Source organism: Lotus japonicus, chromosome 2 (genome assembly GCF_012489685.1).
Source record: "Lotus japonicus ecotype B-129 chromosome 2, LjGifu_v1.2".
Classification (NCBI taxonomy): Eukaryota; Viridiplantae; Streptophyta; class Magnoliopsida; order Fabales; family Fabaceae; genus Lotus; species Lotus japonicus.
The window spans coordinates 55,276,846-55,301,682 of record NC_080042.1 but is presented as its reverse complement, the minus strand read 5'-3'; the positions used below and the strand labels follow the sequence as shown (position 1 = coordinate 55,301,682).

Below are 24,837 nucleotides of genomic sequence, written 5' to 3'. Positions count from 1 at the left end.
GATTTGCTAGAGCTTTAAAATATAGACCATGCTCCACTGAGCATTTCAGAAACCCAGACTTGACTAAGAAGGAATCAATCCTTTTGTTCCAAGCTCGAGGGGCTTACTTTAAGCCATAAAGAGCTTTCTTGAGCTTGAGTACCTTGTCTTCACTTCCTTTCAGAACAAAACCAGGAGGTTGCACTACAAACACCTCTTCTTCTAGTGGACCATTGAGAAAAGCTGATTTGACATCTAACTGCCAAAGAGTCCACTTCTTCCAAGTTGCCAAAGCTACTAACAATCTCACTGTCTCTAACCTAGCCACTGGTGCAAAGACTTCAGAGTAATCAAGGCCTTCTTTTTGCATGAAACCTCTGGCAACTAACCTGGCCTTGTGCTTTGCAATAGTGCCATCAGGTCTAAGTTTGGTCTTAAAGACCCATTTAACAGTAATAGGAACCTTATGAGCAGGCAGTGAAACAAGTTCCCAGGTATCATTCTTCTCAATGGACTTCAGTTCCTCTTTCATAGCCTCTTTCCATACTTGACTAGAGAGAGCTTCTTCAAAGCTAACTGGTTCAGAATCAGCTAACATGGCTATAGATTGCACAAGATCTCCCTCATCATTAATAGTATCATCAGTGAACAGTTGATATTCTCTGAGATGTGGAGGGAGGCTTCTCAGTCTTGATGGTCTATTATTCAAAGAAGGAGGAGTAACTGGAGGAGCTCCTGGTTGTTGTACTGGAGCCACTTGAGATGCAGGTTGTTGTATCTCATTATCTTCTTCCCAGTCAAGTAATATACTTGTCATAGTGGGGGACAACTCTTTCAAATCCTTCCATGAGCTGGCTTCATCAAAGTACACATCCCTGCTGAATAAGACTTGATTTGTCCTGGGATTGTATAGTTTATAGGAACCTGTAGAGTTGTAGCCCACAAACACAAGAGCCTCACTTTTGTCATCCAGTTTCTGTCTTCTTTGATCAGGAATATGCCTATAGCAAAGAGAGCCAAATATTCTGAAGTGTGTCACTGAAGGCTTCACTCCTGACCATGCTTCTTCTGGAACCATGTCTTGAACTCTCTTAGTAGGACATCTATTGAGAACATATACAGCTGTAGACAGCTTCACCCCAGAAGCTATGAGGAAGAGATTTGGTATTCAACATGCTACGAACCATATTCAGGATAGTTCTATTTCTCCTTTCTGCAATCCCATTGTGTTGTGGAGTATAAGGAGCTGTTATCTCATGAACAATTCCTTCTTCTTTGCAGAAAGTGCTCATCTCTCCTGAAGTGAATTCACCACCACCATCAGTCCTAAGGACTTTAATGGCCTTCGCTGATTGCTTCTCAACTAGACTCTTGAATTCTTTGAATATAGAAACCACTTCACTCTTCAGTTTGATGAGATACACCCAAATCTTTCGACTCCAATCATCAACAAAAGACACAAAGTATCTACTTCCACCAAATGATGGTACTGGGAAAGGACCACACACATCTGAGTAGACAATATCCAGAAGTCCATTTGCTCTTGAGGGTGTGAAATTGCTAAAAGAAGTTCTCGGTTGCTTGCTGATCAAGCAACAATCACACACTTTGCTAGGATTCTGAATTGGAGGTAAACCTTTTACTAAGTTCTTTGATCTCATCATAGTCAAGTCTTTAAAATTCAAATGTCCAAATCTCCAATGCCATAACCAGGCATCTTCAGTTAAAACTGAGGCATTTAGACATTGAGATTCAAAAGCCTTGAGTTGAACATGGAAGGTTCTATTTGAGGACAGTTTTGTTCTCAAAATCTTTCTACATGAAGGATCAAAAATTTCCAGGAACCTTTTCTTCATGCTAACATCAAAATCCTTCTTAACTAGCTGCCCCAAACTAATCAGATTACTGGTCATGCTAGGAACATACCACACTTCAGCTAATAATACTTGTTGGCCCTTTTTATCACTGAACATAATATCTCCCATACCCTCAGCATGAAGGATTCTACCATCAGCAAATCTAACACTGCTTTTTCTATTCTCATCAAAATTTATTAACCAATCTCTATGACCAGTCATGTGATTTGAGCAACCAGAATCTAAACACCATCTATCATCTCCATCTAGCACACTACTAGTTACCATCATTAACAATATTGGTGTTTCATTAGAAGTTACCTCATGGTCTTCTCTTGCCAGATTTGCTTCATCATGCTGCTTGTCCTTACGGTTTTCACCTTGTCCAGGAGGTGCCTTGCACTCAGATGAAAGGTGACCAATCTTGTTGCAATTGAAGCATCTAATTTTCTTTCTATCAAGCTTTCTTCTGCCTCCACGCCAATTGCTGGAGCTGCCCCTTTTCCCAGATTCTTCATCAGGGTTTTGATCTGACTTGTCCTGATCTTGATTCTTTGCACTGCCAGCCTTCGAATCACTCTTGGTATCTCTACCTTTGCCTCGATTACCCTTGTATCCACCTCTGGAATAACCTCCTTTCTTGGAAGATTGAACCTGCAAAGCCTGATCTTGAGGCTTGTCTGTGGATCTCTCCATGAGCCTTTGCTCATGTGCTTCTAGAGAACCTTGAAGATCCTCTACTTTCAGGGTATCAAGCTTTCTTGATTCCTCAATGGCAACAACTATATGATCAAAATTTGGGGTTAGAGTTCTCAGAATCTTCTCCACAATGGTCTGATCTGTAATCACCTCTCCATTTGCCTTCATTGCATTCGTATGTGTGATCACTCGATTGAAGAATTGAGCAATCTTCTCATTCGATTCCATTTGCATCAGCTCATATTGTCTTCTCATCGTTTGCAATCGAACTTTCTTCAACTGCTCAGCCCCTTCGTTGCAAGTCTCAAGAATCTTCCATGCATCCTTTGAAGATTTCGCAGCTGCAATCTTCTCGAAGTGGGCTTCATCAACTCCTTGATGAAGAAGACAAATTGCCTTGAAATCCTTACGTTTGTTCTCTTTGTGCGCAGCGGTTTGTACTTCAGTGGGCGCTTCACCAAGATCGGAGAACCCGTTCTCAACGATCTCCAAGACTTCTTGAAAGCCCATGATGGCCTTCATCTGAACGCTCCATCGATTCCAGTTCTTCCCATTGAGTACTGGAATGTTCGCCGGAAGACCCATGTTCGTGTTGGACATCGCGAGTCAGCGAAAACCAACTGAAGAACAGAACAATGGAAAGACGGTGGCGAATCAGAACAGGAGATAGGAACGATCGGCAGCACGGCGGCGACCACCATGATCGGTGCCGTAGACGAAGTCTGTGAGGTCATGAATCCAGGCCAAGAAGAACGAAGCTCTGAATACCAGTTTGTTGGGTTTTGAGAGAGAGAACAAACTCAAAGTGATTTGAGAGAGAGAGTAAAAGTGGGAGGAAATTGATTCTATTGATTTCTGTTATGCATTCAATACACATTGACCCTTATATAGTCAACACATTCTAACAACATTAAGACTAATGATTAAGGCATTAATTACTCACTTAATTAATGTCTAACCCTAACTACTAATTTTGTATTAACTTCCAACATATATTTCAAAGGAAATTATCCAAGAATAGACCAATTAAATAACATATTGAGTGCCTATAAGAATGAATCTATTAAGTGCAACATTTATTTTTAATTAAATTCAATTTATTGAGTATTTTGAATTGATAAAAAGCAGAAGAGGAGTGTGACCTTTCATTTGATCTCTTTGAATTCGTCTTAATTTTGAACATTCATTAAAACCTAATGAAAACTCAAATATTGATAGACTGGATTTATTTACAGAACTAAATATCTTAAAAGAAATTATACATGTAGAAAATGATACACCAATTGACATACTTAATTATGTAAAAAAGAATTGATTATTTCCCAAATGCATATATTGCTTATAGAATAATATAACAATTCTTGTAAGTGTTACTTATGCGTAACGTACTTTTTCAAAATTAAAATTAATAAAATCATATATAAGATCAACAATATCTTAGCAAAGATTAAATGAGTTGACTTTATTATCTATTGAAAAAGAAACTTTAAAAGAATCGATTATGATAATTTAATAAACGATTTTGCATCTCAAAAAGCCCAAAAATAAATTTTATTTAAATTATTTATATAAAAAAATTAATTTTATAAATGTTCAATTCTTAGAGTTCGCTTTAGGCCTTAATATTGGTTGAGACGACCCTGTTCATGGATGAGGGATATTGTTCTTCTATGGCACCATCAATTTATATGTACTGTAAATAATCAACTAGCATGTATGGCAGAAAAATCTCCCCAAGAGATCATTAAGTTTTTAGATGAGGGATAGAGTTGTTAAAGAAACAATGGATTAATGAATGAAGAGTCACCCCCAAACCACATTCCTAAACCGCGGGTTGGCCCGCCATGTTTGCGGGGCAGGGCGCATGGCTTGCAGTCTCATTTTTTGTGTGACCCCATCCCGCCCTTCTTTTGCAGGCTTGCGGGTTGAGTCCGCGTGCCCATTTTGACAGCCCTAATCACACATTCACACTACACAAATACCCCTTATATCAAACCATAGTTATAAAACTCGGACCGGACCGGCCGGTTCGACCGGTTGAACCGGGAACCGGACCCTTGACCGGTCCGAGCCATTAAATGGATCGTGCATGTAATTGAACCGGTATGAACCGGTTTGGACCGGCCGGTTCAGGTAATAAACCGGCGACTCGGCCGGTTTTTTTTGGACCGGTCAGTCTTTTTTTTTTTTTTCTGATTTTTCTTTTTTTTTTTTGTCGAAACTGTTTTTAATGGTCAAACTGTAATTAATTTACATTTAATGTTAATTATTTGGTCAAATGATATTCAATTGAGAGTTATTTAAAAAAATTGTCATGGCTAGGACTTGAACACAGGACCTCAAGGAGGAAAGCTAATCCAAATTTCCACTACACCACCTTACTTCTTGTTTAGAAGAATGCATATTATTTTATATATATGATATACTAAGGTTATATTTTAAATTATTATAATTTTTTAATATAAACCGAGTCAAGCAATCAAACCAATGACCCAGTGGTTGAACCATTGACTCATTGACCCAGTGCCTCGACCGAGTCGATCACCGGTCCGAGTCTGATAACACTGTATCAAACAGTAACTTAACAGAATTAACAGTGTTACTTATATTGAAAAAATAAATTCCGTTACTTGTTTTTTATTTTTTTAGGTAAATGTTAGTTGTTAATTTTTTTTAGTAAATTAATCATTTCTGAGTTCGAATCGGAATCCTTCACCCTTCATCCTGCCCGTTGTGACAAAAAGAAACAGCGACAATGCTTCATTAACTACAACTAGAGTATTGTTCTGTTCATCTTCTTTACCTTCACCGTCACACAGTAACAGTGCTTCCCTCAAGCCACGTAAACGAAGCAGCAAGATCATTGAGAGCTTATAACTGGTACAGTGCTTCTCTCCGAGGAGTGTGCCTCAGCCAAGGTACACAATTCCACTTCACGCTTACCCACCCATCAAAAACATGCGAGAAATTTATGTGTTTTGCTTCATTTTGCACTTCTTGATTATGGATGAGACTGAGTGAAATATTTGTGCTTGATAACCATTTATGTGACTGTTTGTGCATATTTTGTAAATTGAGCACACACAAGGTGTTTGTTGATTTGTCTGACCCAACAAGTTATGGTTACTTTTCTATGTTTGGAAAAAATTCCTGCAACCATTGACTAGTATGTCGTAATTCTGTATGTGTGACTTCAAATGTTTCAACAGGGGAAAATTTACTCTTCACTTTCAATTAGACTAACTAGATTAATCAATTAAAAAACACTATGTCACCAGAGTTAATTCTTTGCTTCTACTAGAAATATCACAAGTTATACCAATTGACCCCATCTATATATTACATTTGAAATGTTGTCAAATAGCGGCTATAGCGGCGTAGCGGATTTTTGGCTAATCACGACGCCGCTATAGCGCGCTATTCCCGCTATTTCTGCTATTCGCCGCCAAATAGCGGCCGAAATAGCGGATTTTTAGCTCACCGCGATCGCGATTTGATAACACTTCTGATTCTGATTTTTGTTATTGAATGGCACTGATGAATAATGCAAAGCACCTTGAGGATGTTCAAACACTTCGATATGTTGGAATAAAGGAGTGAGCTTCTACCCAATGATCTGGATCTCTGGGTTAAGTACCCATCCAAAGAAACGGGTGTTACCTGTGTGTATCCAAAAAGTCATGGTTATTTTTCATCCAAAAAGAAGAAACGATTCAGTTTCCTTTAAATTGAGATTCAAGAACCAAAGACAAAGAGAAAATACGTAAATGATTGAGTTTCTTTATATTTCTAATATAGCGCAACTACGCAAGTTAACGGTGTCTAGTTAAGGTAGGTTAGTGTTTTTTTTAAAAACAGAGGGTGTGTGTGTCATATGGGTAAACTTAAAGGGTGGTTAGTGTAATTTTCCCTAATTTTTTTTATTTGGAGGACCATTGCAGCTTCACAAGACTTGGGGTGTTGTGCTTTTAAGATATGGTAGATATAGTCATAGTTGATAATTGTTTAGGTAATATTTAAATTAAGGTCTATCTAAACTTGATGCCTATTGCTCAGACCAAAGGGCTGGATGGAAGTTGTAATTTTGTTTCATTGACATATGATAGATCTATCATTCATTGTCTATTTTCTGAGATTACACCCAAAACTTGGATAAAACTTATTTGTATTGTTATTAATGTGGTATAAAAGTAAAGAAAGAAGTTAAAGTTAAGCCACATAAGGTTAGGCATGTGTCTGTAATATGGGCAGTTAGTTTTTTACTATAATCTCATGCTTATTCTCTCTTGAAATTGTTGTACTTCAAGGTGTTGAGCCTATGACCATGTTTTATGCTAAATTATGTTATGCTCTGCTTGATGTTCCAGTATTCTTTCTCTAGCTATTGCAGTAAACAGCTGCACTATTTGCCAGATTTCTTCTACTCCTATAAATAACTCTTGTAAATGTTATATTTTTTTGTTGTCAGTTGGATCACTTTGTTATGTTCTGAACAGTGATTTAATTGGATCACAGAAAGAGTTTTAAGAAGTTGTGGTTTAATTGCTCTTCTTCCCTTTGCTTTCTCCCTCTCACAACACCACTAATTCTTCTTACTCTTTAATCCAGCCAGCTTTTCATCTTCTTCCTTTATCGTATCAGTTTTTTTATTTACTCTTTTTCTTTCTTAGGAGTATTCAAGTGTTTATTATTTTTAATAATTTAATATTACTGTGTGGGATTTGTTTTTATTTTAGTTTACTACTATTGTTAATTTACTAATGAATTGTTAGCTTGATATTGGTTCTCGTTCCTTTCTTTGTTTTCTTTTCTATCAGAATGGTACCTCATTTTGTGAAGACTTTGTGTTGTGTAACACAAATAAATTTGTATATTTGGAGATAGGAGAAGGCTTATCTTTTTCTATTTTTCTTTCAAGTTTTGGAGATGGGAGAAGGTTGAAGCTATGGTGTGTTAGTCATTGTATTTAATAATAGGTAACACTTTTTGACATTCATAGAATCAAGGAGCTCAACTTTGGTGACTTTTGAGGTTATCAATTATCACTTTTCCGTTTATCAACTATGGTGGATACAAAATGTGATGATAACAAGAAATTGTAGTTTGACCGCCTAACCCTAGCATCCCTAGCCCAAAATATTGCAAGTCTATAGGAGGCCTAAGGTCAAGGTGTCAAGTGGAAGTGGGAAAAGCAGTGGCTTAATGGGGGGGGGGGAGTTAATTAAAGAGAGACCAGCTACGTGTTTAGGGACGTTGGGGCTCAGGTGTAGGGAGTTCCAATATGTTGCATTTTCTGTAGTTGGCTTGTGCCTGGGTAGAGGTCTTATCTACTAGGAGCTTTGTCCTCTGTTCTTCCTTTTTCTGTAATTTCATTCACTTTATATATATGGTCAAACTGCTCCCTCTGTCTGGTAGGAAGTTGTCCTGCTATCATAGTTTTTCTTTTCCTTTTGTAAAACATGATATCCCAAAGCTATCAACTATTGTGCACTGCTTGCTTTAGTTAACAAATATGAAGTAACTATTACTTTGAAATCAATTACCTTATGTGTTAGTATGTAGCTGGTTAAAATGTGTTTTTTTATTCCTCTAATTGCTCCGTAATGCATTTTGCTTCTAGGTTCTGAAGATATCTACCCATTTTTTTTATACATGATTCGTGCCTATTTTCCATGTTTATTTGGTTCCTAATCCTAACTTAAATGTTATGTAGGTAATCAAACACACCGTATATATTTGCAAAACATAGTTGTGGCAAGAAAACTATAGTTTTAACCATCAGAAGGCAAAAGAGAGAGTGAAAACCTTCAGAACAACAAGCAAAAAGTTAATTTTAAACCTGGTTGTCTGAGGAGATCACAATAGAATAAGATGAGAGTTGAGAAGATTAAAGATCTTTGTTTTCTATTTTTCAGAAGATTAAAAGATAATGAAAAACTACAAAAGTCAGATACTAATTATGCCAGACCCTTTAGCTTAAGATCCAATAAACGTTTTTCTATAAGATAATAAGAATGATAAAAGTTGTTCTGTACTACAGGTTTTAAACTGCTTACAGTTTTACTTCAATAAGCTTTTACTTAATATGATTTAAGCAGGTTGGGTCATAATTCCACGAGTAGCCTCACCAATATCCACCGCGGTTGAGCAATGACTGAGTTGAACTGTTGAGTGTCATCGTCTTGTTTTTCCCTCACAATCTAACTGCTGCTTGCTTGTTGCTGCCAACTCTATTCGCAATTTGAAGCTGCCAAATGAAACTGAGGGTTGTCTGCAGGAAACTTTACGACTATGTACGCTATGATCTCAAAGAAATTGCTTTTCCTTCATCTTTGCCTGACCCTCCTGACATGAAAAAGCGCCTGAAATTGAGCTGGGAGGAGCGTATATGGGTATGCTGATTTCCAGTAATTTTTCCCTCTTATATTGCGTCAACTAATTTTGGCTAGTTTTACCTCAGATGATGATAGTGTTTTTATCTTCTGGGTTTTCAATCTTTAGTTGCTTTCCATGTAAGTTTTCATCTTTATCTCAATTCAATGTAGTTTTGTTCACACCACCTTCAAAGGGCCATGTATATTGAAGTGGCCATTTGTTAATTTTTTTATTGATTTCAACACTCACAAAGAACTTATTGTGGTTGTCATGTGCATATGGTTTATTTTATTGATGTTGTCTGGGGATAAAAATGCAGTCTTGGAGATGCTGAACTGAATCGTTGTTAAAATTGAGCGGATCAGCTATTGGTAATTTAAATTGTACTGAAACATTCAGCATTCAGGTTTTGAAGAGGGCTGCTAGGCTTTATGCTGCTAGCTGGGTTCGTGACATTGGTCCTGATCTTCGGCCAGATGATTATAAGAACGATGATATGACTGATGAACCAAATGGTGATAAGGAAACAACTAAAGGAAAAGAACCCTCAACACTGGAGGATCTTGGTACCATCTCTTTCTCTGGTTTATATCATGATGCTATTTGGAACTAATGGTCTTTCAAAATCAAAACTATTATGATGAAAGTACAGTGATGCTTGTCAAAGTGAACTTACTGATTACCTATATGTAAACTTCTGCTCAAGTAATCTTGTGTGAATTATTTAATCTACACACACTGAATATCAAGTCAAATGTGCAATACCCCCCCCCCCCTCTAAGATTTTTTTTTCTTCAAAAAGACTCCATGATGGTCACGAACAAGTCATAGATTTTCTCTAGAACAAGTGTCCTACCCCTTGCTTATTCTGCGCTGAGTAGAAGAATTCTGTTCTTGCTATTGTTGCAGCCCCAACTTCTGTTTTCTTAGTTTTATGCTATGAATCCTATTGTTTATAACCCCCATCTCCCTTCTTTTTGTTTTAGTTTTCCTATCATATTTTCCTAGGTACTTTTCCTATCGTTGCTCTGAATAATGAGTTTGTGATGGTGATTTTGACCAAGCATATGTATCTTTTACTGGAAATATACAGCTGTAGCTGCCAGAGGGGGAATGGAGACTCTAAGACCTGCTTTGCAGCGTGTGTATATGACCAGAGCTGCTTCATACAGAGATGCTCTTAAAAGTTTTATACAAGGGTACCAAGAGGGTGTTCAGCAAGTAATGGAGAAGATAGAAGATTCCAAAACTAAAGAAGATGGCGATATACCAAAAAAACCAACTTGAACTGGTTTGTAGTAGGCAGTGTCTCATTTCTACTCCTGCAGATCCACTGATTATTTAGACTCAAGCATGCAGCTTTCAGAAATTAGTGGTAGTACCGATTTTGTTTGGGCAAATTTTTTCTTATACCGAATTTTAATTTTTAAATTGTGTGCTTTACTGTGATATTAATGGTATGTTTGTTCAACAAATGGTAGCATTAGCACTTTGTGATGCCATGCTTCTTTAATAGCTATTGCAAATGGTATGTTTTTTTAATAGCATTGCATATGGTATGTTATCTATCATATATTTGGAACCAACCAAGTCTTGGTCTAGTGAGGATACAAGTTTAAACACCGAAAAAGTCATATATTGAGAAGGATTGTCACAATTTTGTGAACAGGTGTACACTCAAACAAACACAAAACATATATTTGGAATTTCCCCCTCACACGTTTAAATAATTGGTGACTACAGGTTCAATAATCTCTAGAGGCTAAATAATGAATTTCATGTCATTATCTGACAATGCACGTGATGCATGCCATAGGATTTTGCAATCTGTATTGGTATTATTCTGAGGACTTTGCATTGGAAGTTTTGAACTATTTGTAAGTAATCACATCTTCAAACAACTTTGATGTTTTCACTTTTTTTTTGTTGTCTTTCATCTTATTTTTACTCACTTTCTCTTCGCCTTTCTCTCTTCTTTTCTCATCACATCATTTATCATGTTTTTCACCTCTTTCTTTCTATTCCTATATCTCTCTAAAGATGAAGTTGAAATTGGTGTGAACAAAGCATTTTCCCATCTTCAAATTATGATTGTGAATTTGTCATATTCTTCTTCCTGAGCTTGGTTGTCTATTCTATGAAAGCTAGGCGGGATGGGGGAGTTCTTTCATTTGATCCTACCAGCATTTGCTGTTGACCAAAAAGCATCTGCTGAAGGATGCATAGAAAATTAGTACATTAAAGCTCTACTTTAGCCCCTAGCAGATGAATCATTTATCAACTTAGTTCTTCAAATAAACTTTGTCAATTGAATTTTTCAAATTCAGAATGCACAATTTTTTTTTCCATCCACCTATTTCAAAGTAACATTAATTATCCAACAACTTCTCAACAAGGAAAAAAACATAGCATTGCCTGTTATCTAACAACTTCTGGAACACTATTATTATCTTTCCAGATGAAATTCACAGGGTGTTTGGTAAGCATTTAATATTTTCAAAATTTTATTCAATTTAAACTATAAAAAACTCAATCAGAAAAAAATTATATAGGAATGTTAACATAAAAAATTATTAAAATAATTGTTAACATAAAAAATTTTAAAAATAAATTATTCGAAAGGTATCTCAAAATATTCTAAAAAATGTGAGGTTAGGAATCTAACAATTTCAGCTTTAGTACAAGTTTTAAAAAATTTATTCATGGATATGATGAATTCCCAAGCATGTAACTTACTTGTGATCATGTTTTGAAAAAATTAAAATGAAAATTACTTCTCACTAATACTTCACGTTTTATATTTTTTAATTAAATAATTTTAAAAACATTCATCAGAATAATATATAGAAACCTAATATACTTTTTATTTTATCCGAAAATGATGTGGCTGGTAAATACAAAAAGATATTTAAATAATGAAGTTTTCTTTTAGTACATCGAAAGGGGTTGTCTAAATGACCCATGATAAAGTTTGGGTTAAATAATCCACCATCCAATCACATTGGAGATAAGTGAGTTGGAATTTCTATATTTTATTTATTAATTTATTTCCAATTCATTTATCTCCAATGTGATTGGATGGTGGATTATTTAACCCAAACTTTATCATGGGTCATTTAGATAATCCCACATCGAAAGGGTTGTCTAAATAACCATTGCACCCTCTAGAGATTGATCTCTGCACCTTCTCCACTCAACTCATATTTTCCCTAACTCTTACCACTTGAGTTATCATTTTGGGACAATGAAGTTCGTTTTTGAGGATTGGATAATTTAATTTATATTTGACCGTACAAGATAAAATAAAAACATAAGACCATTTACAATGGTTAAACCCCTTCAACACCACTTTTTATCTTCCCAACACTCAATATCATTTTCTCTCTCTAATTCAACACTCATTAAACTTTTACCCACTTCAATGGTTTTTCATTCAACACCCTACCCCACTACTTTTTTTATTTCATATTCTTATTTAATTTTATATTTTAGTTTTTACGATTTACATAAAATTACAATTATCGATTTAAATTAAATTAAAATAATAAACACTTAACAATTTTTTTTAAATATAGACAATAATTTATTTTATTTCTTTAACTTAAAATGCAAGACAACAAACTAAGCACACAATAATTTATTTTATTTTCTTAACTTAAAATGCAAGACAACAAACTAAGCACACAACACACAAATAACGTAATTAGTACGATACAAATCATCTTCAATCACGACACATTCCAAACTTTGCCCATATGTGCTTCACTAGATCTGCTTGCAGTTCGTGATGAACATTTGGATCACGCAACTCGGATCTAGCACGCACATGATTTGCAAAAGCGAGTAACACCCCGGTCGAGTATGGTTGCGGTGTACTAGATCCACTTTCCCCAGGTTGCTCAAAATCGGTCAAACATTGAGAATATAAGTCTCGTTCATCCTCAACAATCATATTATGTAATATGATGCATGACCTCATGATGATACCCAAATTAGCTATGTCCCACAAGCGAGCTGGTTCACGGATGATTTTAAAACTAGCTTGAAGCACTCCAAATGCACGTTCGATGTCCTTCCGACATCCCTCCTGATATTTTGCAAATAACTTATCGGGTTCGCCTTGAGTAAGTCTAATCGATTTGACGAAAGTTGGATAAGAAGGGTAGATACCATCAGCTAGATAGTATGCCATATTATAGGGACGTTGATTCACAAAAAAATTTACACTTGGAGCCTTTCCCTGTTCCACGTCATCAAACACTGGTGACCGGTCTAGAACGTTTATATCGTTCAACGCTCCCGGACATCCAAAAAAGGCACGCCAGATCCATAGATCATGAGATGCAACTGCTTCAAGAATAACTGTTGTGGTTCCCTTATCCCCTCTAGCAAATTGACCTTCCCATGCTTTAGGACAATTTTTCCACTCCCAGTGCATGCAGTCAATACTCCCGATCATGCCTGGGAACCCTCGCATTTCACTAACATGTAGTATTCTTTGAAGGTCATCTTGGTTTGGTGCTCTCAGGTACACTTGCTCATACAATCGTGTGATTCCTTTACAAAATCTATGTAAACACTCCAGTGCTGTAGTACCTCCTATTTTGATGTACTCATCTACCGCATCTGCTGCCACACCATATGCTAACATTTGCATTGTTGTGATACATTTTGCTAAGGGTGATATACCTTCTTTATTGGCTGCATCAACTCGCTGGGTGAAGTAGTTATCACTACTTGAAAGGTCCGCAACGATTCGAAGGAAAACATGTTTTTGCATCCGGTACCGACGACGAAACATTGCATCGTCATATGTAGGCTCATTGACAAAGTAGTCGTCAATTAGCCTTTGGTTTGCCGCTGCATGATCTCTATTGAGATATTTTCTACTACGAGGTGCACTATCTTCCAATATTTTGTTTCGACGCTCTCTAAATCGGTTGACTATATAAGTTTCTTCAATTTCACAATTTTGAAGGTATGTTGCCATATCAAAAGGATATTCAGATGAATCCATTTGTTGTGAAATTTGAAGTAGATTGGAAGAGTTTTGGGATATTGGTACATCAATGGATCTATGAGTCCATATATATAAGTACATTGAATGGTGGACACTGACAGATTCGAAATAAGTTATCAACTAGAGTTAATAATCGGATAAGAACTAGATTCGATTTGAGTGGTACATATTCAAACACAATAACCCATACATTAAAGCCAAACACTACAGACTTGACACCACTTGAAAATTATTAAAGCAAACACTACAGACCTGACACCAATTGAAAATTATTAAAGCAAACACTACAGACTTGACACCACTGACAAATTATTAAAGCAAACACTACAGACCTGACACCACTTGAAAATTATTAAAACAAACACTACAGACTTGACACCACTTGAAAATTATTAATGCAAACACTGACAGACTTGACACCACTGACAAGTTTGACCGAATACAGACAAATACTCGATTGAAATTAATTTCCAAATAGCTCTTGGGACAACTGCTTCAACAACTCTTTCTTACGGTCATCGAGATGCTCTTCGGAACTTAGCTTTAGATACAATTTCATCAATTGGTTAGCCTCTTGTTGCATCAAGGCTATCTTGTCCAATCGTTCAAGCTCTTTCTCCTTGATTTGTTTGTATTCAGCCCACTCTTTGTCCACCACCTCCAAGACAGCTTCTCTGCTTTTCTTGTTACCCTTTTTTTTAGCTGCCTCCCTACCCATTGGACGAGCAATTGATCCTATAGAGTTTGAGCCACATGCATCACTCTCGTGAGATCTCTTAGATCCACTACTTCCTAAGCCACAATTTCCTCCTACTTGACTACAAAAATGTGGTTGATCACGGAGAGCGTGCCATTCTGCCATCAATGTAAATTGAACATTCTTCCCACTTGCGTATAATTCATGCGCTTTTGCCAAAATATCATTCTCCGACCAACCGCTTCATTGCAAACGCTTAGCGTAAGCGCCAATCCATTTACCCAGTATTTTGTTCATATAATTAAAACGGTGTCGGCATGCAACTCCATCGCATGGAGGATCAAATGAGCAATGCTCATTACAATACTCAGCAATTTGACCCCAATATGTTTCTCCTTTCTGGTTTCTCCCGACAACACTGCTTGTTCCATATTTAATCCACCCGCTAATTAGCACCGAATTTTGTTCAGTGTTCCATGCTGGTGACTGGGTTTTCTTGCTCTTAGGAGTTGAATCCTCTTGATTTGGAGTGACTTCATTAGCAGCTGTCATGTTGGCAAGAGTTATTTGTGTTGAAAATTCAGGAAATTCAGGTGCACAAACACTCGGAAATTTTTCATTCACCATTGGCATAATCATTAAACAGGGGTGTTTGAGATAGATATCTCATCATAGATCCATGATGTGGATGAAAGTTTGAAACAAATGATGACTGGTTAAAATTTGGTGCCAAACCAAAATTATGTATGTTTTGAGGACGTTGGTTGGAAAATTGATTTGGATCTTGATAATTGTTGGGATTTTGGTAGTTGGAAAATTGATTTGGATCTTGATAATTATTGGGATTTTGGTATCTAACTGAGCATTTAAATGAATTCTGGGTGTTGAAATGATAATTGTTGGGTTCCATTTCAAAACAAAGGCTAATAGAAAGATGATAATAATAATAGTGAAAAACTTGGTTTTTTTTCTGTGTCCAAATCAAACGAACCAAGTCTCTATTTATAGAGGAAAAAAAATCATGAATTTTGGTTAAAAAAAAATTTCCAGAAATTTTTTTTTTTTGCAATGAAATAATTGAGTTCAAAAGATTAAGATGATAACAATCCAGACATCCAATCAAGAGGAGCCACATGTCAAAGTAATGAAGCCTTATCCTCTTTCTCTCTCCGCGTCGCTGCTGCGTGTGGTGCACGCGCCTGGCGTGACCACACGCAAGCCGACACGTGGCTCCGAATATCAGACCTTCAACATGTTGAGCTCTCTCAACACCTCTCTCCTCCACATCATCTTCAACAAAACTCTCAACACCACTACACTATCTCAACAAAACTCAACCCCCCTCTCAACACCACCATTGTAAATGGTCTAAGAAGATATAATGAAGATGAACAGAAGTTAAATATTTCAAAAAATAAAAAACATAAGTTGAATTAATACTCTCACACCCAGTGTTTTAAAACTCGACTCGGTGATCGACTCGGACAAGGTAGTGAGTCAATGAGTCACTGATCGAACCAGTGAGTCATTAGTTCGCTAACTTGACTCGGTTTGTATTAAAAAAAATATAAAATTTATAATATAAATAATTATTTATGAACTTTTGTATGATTATAACGTTGTTATATCATATATATAACAAAATATGCACACTATTACACAGAAACGGAAGTGGCTTGGTGGAAAGGCTTCACCCATTCTCCTACCGAGTTGCCGAGTCGTGACCGAGTTGATGGCATCATAACCGGTCCAATTACAGAACAAATCCAACAAGCAGCTCGGACCGGTCAAAGTACCGAGTCACGGTCGGATCGGCCGGTCCGAGCCGAGTTTTAAAACTATGCTCACACCTTTCATCCAAGGAAAATATCCATAAACGAATATAAAATATAAATTTGTCAGGAACCTTGATGCGACGTCCAATAAATATTTTATCATTTTCGTGACCCCATTACATTGATTTGAATAATCAAACCAAACTCGTGCAACGCACGGATCCTACAGCCAGTAAAAAATAAACATTTATCGTGAGAAACATGGACATGAAGCAGGACAACACAACATCATCGCATTTATTACCTTTGATTCCCTTCTTTGGAAGACAACGTTTTTGGCTTTTTGACTTTAAATACCACACTTTTGTAGCCTAATCTGGTTCTAACATAAGAATATCTCTGCACTTTTTGCTCTTCTAATTTTCCCAGAAAGATGATCAAGCAGGTTTTTCTTCTGTTCTGCTTTGTCTCTGGACTCACCCTTTCAGTCTCAGAGTCCAAATCTGCTTCTATGCTGCAACCTCATGTTGCTGAGGACTTTGATGTTGGCTATATTCAGGTACTGTTAACAGTTCTTCCCATGAATAAAAAAAAAAGATACCCTTTATTTGTTTATTTATTTATTTTTGTTAATTTCTGGTGGAGCTGATTTTATGTTGGATATTGAAGGCCAACGTTTTTATTATTTTTATTTTTGTTTGTGTGTTGAATAGATGAAGAGTGAGCATAACTGTTCTTATCTGGTGATGATTACAACAAGCTGTTCTTCACCCAAGTTTACTACTGATAAGATCAGTATTGCGTTTGGAGATGATCAAGGCAACCAGGTTTTGCCCTTTCCTTTCTTCTACTTTCATTTATATATTATTATTTCTTTTATGATTGTTAATTGGTTCAAGATAAAAATATTAAAAGAAATATGAATGGATTTATTGTTTATAGGGGATTTATAAACTAATCCTTGATTAAAAAATTGTTTGGAATTCATTGAATAATTATGAGTAAGATGAAGACAATATAACAAAAGAGATTGACATACCAAATACCAATCCTTAAAGTTTTTGATTAAAAATGTCTTGTTAGATTCTGTTAGAAAAACTGAGTTCCTCTTGGGGAAAACCAGAAAACTGCAAGTGAAGAGAGAAAATTACAGACTTTGCATAAAGACTGTAATGAGGATTTTGGCTCCTCTAGAGGTACTCATTTTGGACTGTAAAGTAAGCTATTATAACCTTTGATTGAGAAATCAACGGTTACGATTTAAAGAACATCATAATGTGCTATTGCTATACATGTGCAAGTATGTGATCACCGATAACAATCAGAACGGTTGGTTTTTCAATCAGCGGCTGCCATGACTTACTTCAATCCCCAAAGTGAGTGAGGGAGTCACTTTGGAGTAGTCAAATCTCTATTACGAGTTTTTCATCGATAGCTTATAAGCTTCTTTCTATACATAGACTGCCTTGCAAACCAAAAGTCTCACACTAAAGTAACATATTTTCAATAGGGTTGTTTACATCACCCAAGATTTATTGTAGGTAAAATCACCCTAGCTTAGGTGATCCAATACTGTTTTAACATATGTCCTAGAAAATTCTAGCTCATATATGACACATGTTAAAATGTGATTAGGTCACCCCCTAAGATAATTTTACCCAATATTTACCTTGTATGATTTAGACAACTCATTTTTGAATACCCAGTATCATTAGTACTAGGCTATCATGACTAAATAGGTAGTTATAGCTGAAAAACAGAGAAAAGTCTCAAAATCTAACAGATTCTCTTGGTGTTTTTTAGCCTTCACTCGTAGGTTCAAGTCCCCAATCAAATTGAAGTCAGAATCATAAGTATTCAGTATTTTGTAAATGATATCAGGCCAAAACACTAACAAATTAACAGCTTGATAGGTTCACTTTTTAGTTCATGTTTTGTGAATTGCAAATTAATAGAAGACTTTTAAAGTTACTCTTTCTTCTGGTTTTGTTTTCCTTTGCAATACTGTTGGATTAGGTATATGCACCAAGACTGGATGATCCAATTTCAAAGACATTTGAGCAGTGCTCTTCAGATTCCTTTCAAATAGATGGTGCATGTGCATCCCCCATTTGCTATGTGTACCTATACAGATCTGGTTCAGAAAATGGTTGGAAGCCTGAAAGTGTGAAAATCTTTGGATTCGATGCAGAGCCTACTACTTTCAAATTCAACACCCCTATCCCCAATGATACATGGTACGGGTACAATTTGTGTGAAACACCTTCTCCTCCGTCTTCTTCACACCAACTTTCTGCTCAGAAATGGCTTATTTGTGTGGTTCTAGGATTTTTTCTTAGCTTTTTGATGTAATGTGAGGCACTTATAGTTACATGTTCCACGTCAACTTTTGATATTACCACTAAACTTATTAGAACTTGTTGCAGAAAAAAATAGGGGCATGGGATGTGTAAAATCTTATTAGTACTTTATATATGCTGATATAGAGACATGAGATGTGTAACACCTTTAACTTTTGTTGGATTATATTTAACTTAGTGTTTGAGTAAGGTGAGCTCTGTATAGAACAGAGTGTTTACATTGGATAGTTGTTGAGCTAAGTTTGGAAGAACATAAACGTTTATATAAGAGGAGTGCTAGGCTGCTAGCAACAAATTCTTTCAAGGTTACACTCCAATACACTCATTATGTTTTGTATTTTGCACTATTAAAGGATTATAAACTTAAGTTAATGGTCCTTGCAAATGTATTAGATTAGTTTTCGTATACTTTTAACTAGCCTATGATTAGGTTGTCAAATCATGTTGATTTCGTATAATTTTAACTAGTCTATCATTTATGTTGATTCCAACTTCATTATTTAAAGGATTATATTTTTTTTTACTTTAAAAAAAAAACTTCATTATTTTTTCGCCTTGACAATGTAACTCTAACATTGTGGTGGATGTGCTTGTCCTCTTCATTCGCTAGTCTCCATTGTTAAATCATTCTCTTATGTGTTTTTTAATCTAACTAGTAAGTTACCCGTGCATTGCACGGGTCGCGGTCGGTTGACCGCAATTGATTTTATTTAACATTTTTTTTTAATTTTTTAATTATTAAACATAAATTAATATTTTTGTGATAAACAATTACAATATATATTTGTGTTTATAAAGTACATATAATATTCGAGATTATTTTAGCACATAGTTTTTTTTTAAATGTTTGATTATTTTTATGATAAATTTATTATGTGCCAATATTTTTTAAGTTTCTTTTCATAACTAATCTCTATATAATATAAAAATTTATCATGATAGAAATAGAGAAAATTCTTTTTGGTACCATAGATATTTTCTCGTTAATTAGTGAAATTATTTATTTAAATATTGAAAAAATAATTTATACTTAAAGTTAATGTAAATTCATTAAGAATTTTTAAAAATTATTATTTTTGTTAGCATAGATATTTTCCCCGTTTATTAATGAAATTATTTATTTACACATTGAAAAACTAATTTCATACTATAAGTTAATTTAACTAACCCTAACTAAATGACGACATATATAACTAATCTATATATAATATAAAAAAATTAAAATTTATTATTTTAGTCAGCATAGATATTTTCCCCGTTGATTAATGAAAATATTTATTTAAACATTGAAAAAATAATTTTATAGTAAAATTTGATATAAGTTAACTCTGTATAAATGAAGATATAACTAATCTCTTTTTTTTTTGACAACAAAAGATGAATATTATTAATATCAAATGCAAACATGAGAACAACCCTCTCATGGCTAAATCATTTGAGATATAACTAATCTCTATATAATATAAAAATTCTTCATGTAAAATTTTTAGAAAAATATTATTTTGGTTAGTATAGGTATTTTCCCATTGATTAAAGAAATTATTAATTTAAACATTAAGAAGATAATTTTATACTATAAGGTAATTTAATTAACTCTAAATAAACGATGTTATAACTAATCTATATAGAATATAAAATTTCATAATGTATGAATTTTTAAAAAAATTATGATTTTATTTAGCATAAATATTTTCCCCGTTGTTTCCCATTGATTAATGAAATTATTATTTAAATATTGAAAAATAATATTATACCAAAATTTAATGTAAATTAACTATGTATAAATGAAGATATAATTAATATTTAAATAATATAAAATTCCTCCTGTAAGAAATTTATAAAAATATTATTTTATTTACCATAGACATTTTTCCCGTTGATTTATGAATTTATTTATTAAAAAATAAAAAATAAAACTCACTTTATACTAAATTTTAATATAAATTTTGTATAAATAAAAATATAACTAATCTCTATATAATATAAAAATTAATTATGTAGAATTTAAATATTATCATTTTAGTTACGATATTTTTCCCGTTGATTTATAAAACTCTTTTTAATCATTGAAAAAATAAGTTTGTAGTAAAATTTAATATATAAATTAATAAAGATATATTATCAAAAAAAATTAATAAAGATACAATTAATCTCTATTTAGTATAAAATTCATTATATAGGAATTTTTAAAAAATAATTTCAGTTACCATATTTATTTTCTTGTTGATTTATGAAATTATTTATGCCCGTTGATTAAAAAAAATTATTATTTTCAGTTAGCATGTACATCAATAAGCTCTTCAGTGTTTACAATTCTCATAAATCATCCCATTATCGTCCAATTCGGTCAAACGATTTAACAAACCATTTTGAACCACAAAATACATAACTCAAACAACATATTTAAACCAAACAACAAAATTAAACAGTTTTAGATGCTTAAAGAAAGAAGGTTGTAGCCTTGCCTATAACAGGTCTTGCCTAACGAAAGCAAAGTGACAGAAAAGCTGCTTTAATAGGTGCTCCCCGTTGATTAACGTGAAGCTTTGTATGACTTTTAGTGAAGACATCTAAGGATTTTAAAGAACATAAAAGTGCATTGGACACATTAGCCCTCCAAAAAGCGATTATACAAAGCATATTGGCTAGTTTCTTGCTTTCAGAAGATGTAAAACTCAGTTCATTACATTAAATTTCCAAAAAGTAGAAAATTTAAGCTTTGAGAATTCTTTAAAAGCCTTGTTGTCAATTAACAGCTACTTAAAGTTATAAATTTCAATTGCAAACCTAACATACTAAAAATCAAACAAAACCATACATGAAAGTACATTGGACACATTAGCCCTCCCTGGATGAAGGACAACAACGACCTACAGCACACACTTAAAACATATACAGAAAAGATTACTAATCTTATCAGCATCTAGAGCCACCTCTAGTTGTTCCAACATTGTCACATATCACCCGAAGGCCTCAGCAGCTTAGAAACCAGATGCAAGTTAGTCTGCAAGAATAAGCATACTATTTAGTATTTAGCTATAGTTTCCATGAAATATTAAGCAATGGTTGTTAAAATCTCCAACCACCAGGATTGTGAGGAGAAAAAGACGCAGATAGGAAAGAAGAGCAACATTAGATGACAGCTATTTAAATAAATGTTGGATAGAGTGAGAAATTCATTGTTAATTGCATTCATGAACTAAACAGATTCCTCTTCTTAATCTTCTCATTCAGCAATGCTTCTACATGCTATTTGGTGAGAATGTCAGAGAACCAAACAAAGAGTTCTACGAATAGAATGACAATAGAGAAAAAAAACACTATATTTGACTTGAATCTAATATTTGACTCTTGACATATATCTAAATGATTGAAACTATTTTTCTTGTCCTCAAAGTTACAAATTACGCGTTGAAGTTGCAAACATCTCGCATTATATGTAGAAAGAAAGGGTTATCCGTCTTGGTTCTTAATGGATTAATATCATCATGTTCTTTAAAATAATTTAGTTGTGGATGGACTTTTACTTTAGAATTGAAATGAGCCTTATTAAATGCTCAAGGAGAAAGTCGAATCAGTACCAAGGAACTCTTTAATTTTAGACCCATAAATAAAAACAGCATTAACAACATCCCCAGCAGCAAGGAATGTATTCAACTGATAGTAAAAAGTAGGAAATACAGAACAATTATAAATCAAGAACAAAGTAGAAGGGATATTATTCAATGGGGAATGAAGGAAGCCAGCAGATTATGCACAATGGAAACCAATTGCAATATATATACTATCTAATTCACCATAAGGAAGATATGATCATTGGAAAATAGCTAACAATCATAGCTCACCTGTATCAGAATGGTTATTTGAAGCAGCTCCACTCGGAGATCTTATCATAGTTCGCATCCAATTTGTTTTGGACTCTATTCTTCTTCTTGCTGATCATCTGTAGATATCAAAGATAAATGTCAGTCAATATCTAAAGAAGTAGCCCAATTTGGTTTTTCAAGAACTTATAGTTCTGAAAAGCTAAAGTATGCTGGTAGTTTCCAACTTCAACTAAAAATCAACAATAGATCAGATTAGTATAATAGTATGGGTAGAATGAAATATTGAGATTTCAATAGAGTATAAAGACGAGTTTTTTCTAAAAAGCAGATTAGTAATAAAAAAAAGTACACAAAATACATAGTATAGAGAGGCTTACTTTGGTGATATAAACACAAACAAAACAACACATGATAGTAAACTTAACATTGGATCTTAGAGGATAATAAATCATGAAGAATAATCAAAATTTATACCATGATTTAAACTTAATATTCACAATTACAGCACATGATAGTAATATGTCATCATTGCAATTATTAGCATGAGTAGTTGAACTGTACATTATTAGCATGAGTAGTAGAAACAATACAATTGAAAGGGGGGAAAAGCTTTAGCAGCAAAAACATGTTAAAGAGCAAATGCAGCTTCTATCTTGAGAATGAACTAACCTTAGAGTTGAGGGATTCTGTTTGTAAAACCACGGGTGATCATATTTCGTCCCGTCAACCCAGAGATTCAGTTCTGTTGCGCAAAATAGAGGAAAGAAGAATCAGACAAAAAGAAACCAAAAGAAAGATATAATTATAAAGATGAAGTCCAATCAATACTAATATCTAATTTTCTCAATTTCAACAATACTAAAATCTAATGAAATTTGTTGAAACTGTGTAGCAATTTGCCAGCCTCCAACAGAAAAATTGTTTGAAATATATGCTTTAATCATTATAGAAGATTAGAACAAAATCCCATACATAAGAAGATGAAAACCAAGGATTGTAACGGAAAATCAAGAAAAAATTAAGCTCAAAACATTATATCTACGCATATTAGGCTTTTGAAGACTAATTTTTGCAGAAATAAAAGAAGATAATAACTAAAATTAGAAAGGGACCTTGGTTATCAGTGAGATTCCCATCTCTAACCTACAACGTATTTAGGAACACCGAACACCAATGAGATTCTCAATTCAAATCACAATGTAAGATATAAACTAAAAGAGCAAGGAAGAAAATTCAAAATTGCAATTAGAATTATCTAACAAAAAATTCGAATAAGATGAAAATGGTTTAACCTTGCATCAGATCCAGACAGTGAGATTTCACGGGTTTGGGTAGCAGACCTAGGGGCAGTGAGGCAGAAATCTTAAGTGAGGGTTTCAAACAGCAGCAGATCCTCTTACCCTGACCGCGCTGCAAGGAAGGAAAATATTTGTGGATTGCGACAAACAAAAAAGGTTATGAGGGGAGCTCCAACTCTTCGGATAGCAAAGAAGACCTTTTCTAACAGATTTTGTCACAAAACAAATGGCAAAGAAGACCTTTCCAGGTAGAGTTCAATTCAAAGTTGTAGAGAAGAAGATTCAGATGAGAGATGCTTGTAGAAGACCAACTTAGAAGAACAACAGATGGATTTTTTTGGTTCTTCTAGAGATAAAATCCGGATTTGGAAAGAGATAAGATTTATTCAATTTTTTATTATTTCTCTTTCTAACATGTCTGACCTTAGCATAACTTTTTCAAAACAAATTTTTGAATTAGGGAGGGAAATTCAAAGAAACAGAGCAGAACTAAAAATGAAGGAGAAAACTTAAATAATCCAAAAATTTGAGAGAAGGACACGTAACCCAGTTAGGGGTTTCTTTTCTTAGAGTATATTGATAATAAAGCTCTTGGACAATTCTTTCGGAACCCCACATGTAGGTGCTGGTATAGTCCCGAAGGTTATTGGTATAGATGGTTGAGACATGGAAATGAGGAGGAGGAAAGGAGACAACATGTGGTCTAGGGATATTACTAAAAGAAAAGACCTTATTATTGGCGGCTTTTACTGAAAGAAAACCGTAGCAACATGTCGTTGTTATCAGGCCATCGGTAAAGTGGTAAATAAATTTTTGGTAGAACTAGTTACCGCCAAATTACAAATGGCTTTACCGACGACCAAAACTGGTGGTAATTTCAAAATTTGAAATTGTCGCCGCCGATAATTTCAAAATTGAAATTTCCGTCAGGGAATAACTTTGCGGGCTTTT

General features: G+C 34.4%; 2 protein-coding genes and 1 pseudogene across 2 annotated transcripts; 2 read left to right on the top strand and 1 right to left on the bottom strand.

The window, feature by feature from the left end:
• Nucleotides 1–5,286: 5,286 nt before the first annotated feature.
• LOC130738402 (uncharacterized) lies at nt 5,287–10,456 on the top strand. The gene is made up of 4 exons (XM_057590379.1): nt 5,287–5,452; nt 8,633–8,926; nt 9,316–9,475; nt 10,003–10,456. The coding sequence occupies exons 2-4, from the start codon at nt 8,789–8,791 to the stop codon at nt 10,194–10,196; spliced, it is 492 nt and encodes a 163-aa protein (XP_057446362.1). The 5' UTR covers nt 5,287–5,452; nt 8,633–8,788; the 3' UTR covers nt 10,197–10,456.
• A 2,177-nt stretch (nt 10,457–12,633) lies between these two features.
• On the bottom strand, nt 12,634–15,299 carry LOC130735461 (uncharacterized; annotated as a pseudogene).
• Nucleotides 15,300–16,675: 1,376 nt separating this feature from the next.
• Nucleotides 16,676–18,950, top strand: LOC130738401 (embryo-specific protein ATS3B-like). The gene is made up of 3 exons (XM_057590378.1): nt 16,676–16,960; nt 17,115–17,228; nt 18,418–18,950. The coding sequence occupies exons 1-3, from the start codon at nt 16,835–16,837 to the stop codon at nt 18,751–18,753; spliced, it is 576 nt and encodes a 191-aa protein (XP_057446361.1). The 5' UTR covers nt 16,676–16,834; the 3' UTR covers nt 18,754–18,950.
• The last annotated feature ends 5,887 nt before the right edge of the window (nt 18,951–24,837 follow it).

What these genes read in the sequence shown, in the direction of transcription:
- LOC130738401 (XM_057590378.1), top strand. Translation starts at nt 16,835, where the DNA reads ATGATCAAGCAGGTTTTTCTTCTGTTCTGCTTTGTCTCTGGACTCACC. An exon ending in TTGATGTTGGCTATATTCAG is followed by an intron (nt 16,961 to 17,114) that starts GTACTGTTAACA and finishes TGTGTTGAATAG; the next exon opens with ATGAAGAGTGAGCATAACTG. An exon ending in GAGATGATCAAGGCAACCAG is followed by an intron (nt 17,229 to 18,417) that starts GTTTTGCCCTTT and finishes CTGTTGGATTAG; the next exon opens with GTATATGCACCAAGACTGGA.
- LOC130738402 (XM_057590379.1), top strand. Translation starts at nt 8,789, where the DNA reads ATGAAACTGAGGGTTGTCTGCAGGAAACTTTACGACTATGTACGCTAT. An exon ending in GCTGGGAGGAGCGTATATGG is followed by an intron (nt 8,927 to 9,315) that starts GTATGCTGATTT and finishes TTCAGCATTCAG; the next exon opens with GTTTTGAAGAGGGCTGCTAG. An exon ending in CTCAACACTGGAGGATCTTG is followed by an intron (nt 9,476 to 10,002) that starts GTACCATCTCTT and finishes GGAAATATACAG; the next exon opens with CTGTAGCTGCCAGAGGGGGA.